Source organism: Sprattus sprattus (genome assembly GCF_963457725.1).
Source record: "Sprattus sprattus genome assembly, chromosome: 17".
NCBI classification, from domain to species: Eukaryota; Metazoa; Chordata; class Actinopteri; order Clupeiformes; family Clupeidae; genus Sprattus; species Sprattus sprattus.
Genome location: NC_137915.1, coordinates 24,490,400 through 24,492,899, shown reverse-complemented (window position 1 = coordinate 24,492,899; position 2,500 = coordinate 24,490,400). Strand labels below are relative to the sequence as shown.

Sequence of the window (2,500 nt, the reverse complement as noted above, 5' to 3'; positions counted from 1 at the left end):
CAGAGACTGCTCTTCATAGTTAGTGATGAGCTAGCTACAACAGACTGTCAGAGCCAGAGACTGCTCTTCATAGTTAGTGATTAGCTAGCTACCACAGACTGTCAGAGCCAGAGACTGCTCTTCATAGTTAGTGATGAGCTAGCTACAACAGACTGTCAGAGCCAGAGACTGCTCTTCATAGTTAGTGATTAGCTAGCTACCACAGACTGTCAGAGCCAGAGACTGCTCTTCATAGTTAGTGATTAGCTAGCTACCACAGACTTTTTCCACTATCAACAACACATGCAAGCTGTTAGGCCCTCTGTATGTTTTTGGGCATATGTGTGAGACAGAGAGCAAAATTGTGGCTGTGTTTCTGCTCCGCCTTCTGCTTGAGCGTGCTCACAACTTCCTGTGTGTGTTCGCGTGTGTGTGTGTGTGTGTGTGTGTGTGTGCCGGTGTGTGTTTGGGTTTAAACAGACCTTCCGGAGCTCGCAGCGCCTGTGCACTTGGTGGAAACACAGTCACACCAGCATCCCGGCAGTAGAAGTGTATCCAGTGCTCCACACACACACTTGCACACACACCCCGCTTACGCACACACACAGCCCTCAGCTCCGCAGCATCAGGAGCCCGCGTGGCACACAGACGGAGGGAGAGACAGAGAGAGGGAGCGAGAGAGGGAGGAGGGAGGAGAGAAACAGCCTGACATCGAGACACCAGATGAGCTCACAGACGCCATGTCTGCCAGACAGATGTCCATCAAAGAGAGGTAAGACTCTACGGATGAGTGTGAGTGTGTGTGTGTGTGTGAGTGTGTGTGTGTGTGTGTCTGTGTGTCTGTGTGTGTGTCTGTGTGTGTGTGTGTGTGTGTGTGTGTGTGAGTGTGAGTGTGAGAGTGGGAGAGAAAGACAGAAAGGGGGAGCTTTACTGTACTTTAAGAGTGTTTCATAGTGTTCATAGTCTGTTTTATAGCTATTATATTTTTACTTCAGTTGTGCAATAGTGTTCTTCCTTTACACTTATTTCATATGGATAGTAGCATGTGTGTATGTATGGGTTTATGAATGTGTGTTTGTGTGCGTGCACTTTCCTGACAGCCCAAAGATCCAATTAGCGTCTGTGTGCACGTGTGTTTAGATCATATGAGTAGGACTGACGTCAGTATTGACCAGAGATTCTGTTGTTTGTTGCTCTGAGCAGCGCTGAGTCCGCTAACTTTATGTCAGTCATGTACACACCTGCACATGTGATGGAGTTTAAGTGTGTGTGTGTGTGTGTGTGTGTGTGTGTGTGTGTGTGTGTGTGTGTTAGTGTGTGTGTTAGTGTGTGTGTGTGTGTGTGTGTGTGTTGGTGTTGGTGTTGGTGTTGGTGTGGTTTTCGATGGAGTCTCAATGGAAGTTTCGATGGAGTATCATTGGAAGTTGCCGTTATTCAAGACTTTGACCTTGGCTCTTTAGGGGGAATGTAGGTTTCTGTGTGTGAGAAAGTGGGAGGAGAGAGAGACATGATTAAAGGGGGTTATTTTTGGATGGTCCATTTTGAGGTGCCTCGAGGTGCCTAGGAGTGTGCAGAACACAGCCAAAGAGAGAAGGAAGAAGAAAGAAAGAGGAGAGTAAATAACTAGTAAATACCTTGTGATTTAGGAATTAAGACAGAGATAGAAAGAATATAAAGCAAGATAGAGCGGACTCAAGCCACAGAGAAGCTGACAGAATCAGAAAGACTTGTTTGCTCTGTTTATGTGTACATGTGTTTGTGTGTGTGTGTGTGTGTGTGTGGGGGGTTATAGATCGAATGCTTGTGTAACTCTTGTTGGTACAGACACTGTTGCCGTGGGTAACATGGAATAAGCCGTAATTGATTGATGACATAATGAAACACGGACATGTTATCGGGCAGTGTGGGGGTTGAGGCGGGGGCGGGGGGGGATGGGGGGGGGGGGGGGGGGGGGGGGTCGGGGGTATTACTACAGAATGGCAAAGAAAGTTGTGGATACAGTGTGTTAACTGTCATATTTCCCATTCTTATAGACTGATCAGCATCTTAGCTCTTTGGTAAAGAGGGAGGGCATATGTGTGTGTATGTGGGTACATGGAGTTCATGTGTATTTTAATAGCTGTGTAATGTGTGTGTGCACAAAACTGTGTTTTTTGATAATGTGACGTTAACACCTTAGTGTGTGTGTGTTTTCCCTCTCTCTGCCAGGCTGGCCCTCCTGATGAAGAATGGTGAGGAGGACTGGAGAAACCGCATCAACAAGAAGCAGGATGTGGTGCGGGTGGCCATCTCCGAGCGCCACGCCCAGCTCTGGGATGTGGAGCAGAGCTTCAAGAAGAAGGTAACGCCCCCAACCACCCCGCCAGACCTCTCACCTTTACCTGAGGGTCACGGGGTCGTGGAGTCACTGATCAAATAATCAGACAGTGCTGTTAGGATGGAGGGTTGGAGTTTGATATTCAAGCTGGAGTCAAATCTGCACACACACACACACACACACACACACACACACACACACACA

The 2,500-nt window shown here is 47.8% G+C and overlaps 1 protein-coding gene across 6 annotated transcripts in view; it reads left to right on the top strand.

Moving 5' to 3' along the window:
• svila (supervillin a) overlaps positions 1 to 2,500 on the top strand; it is a 58,852-nt gene that overhangs the window by 36,145 nt on the left and 20,207 nt on the right. For all 6 annotated transcript variants that reach the window (XR_013968970.1, XM_080855029.1, XM_080855027.1 and 3 more), the window contains exons 16-17: positions 460 to 751; positions 2,188 to 2,320. Coding sequence is in view for 5 of the 6 variants with exons in the window: in XM_080855029.1 (XP_080711155.1) it covers positions 460 to 751; positions 2,188 to 2,320 (425 nt within the window). In the remaining variant the exon portion in view is untranslated. The remainder of the gene's footprint in view (positions 1 to 459; positions 752 to 2,187; positions 2,321 to 2,500) is intronic.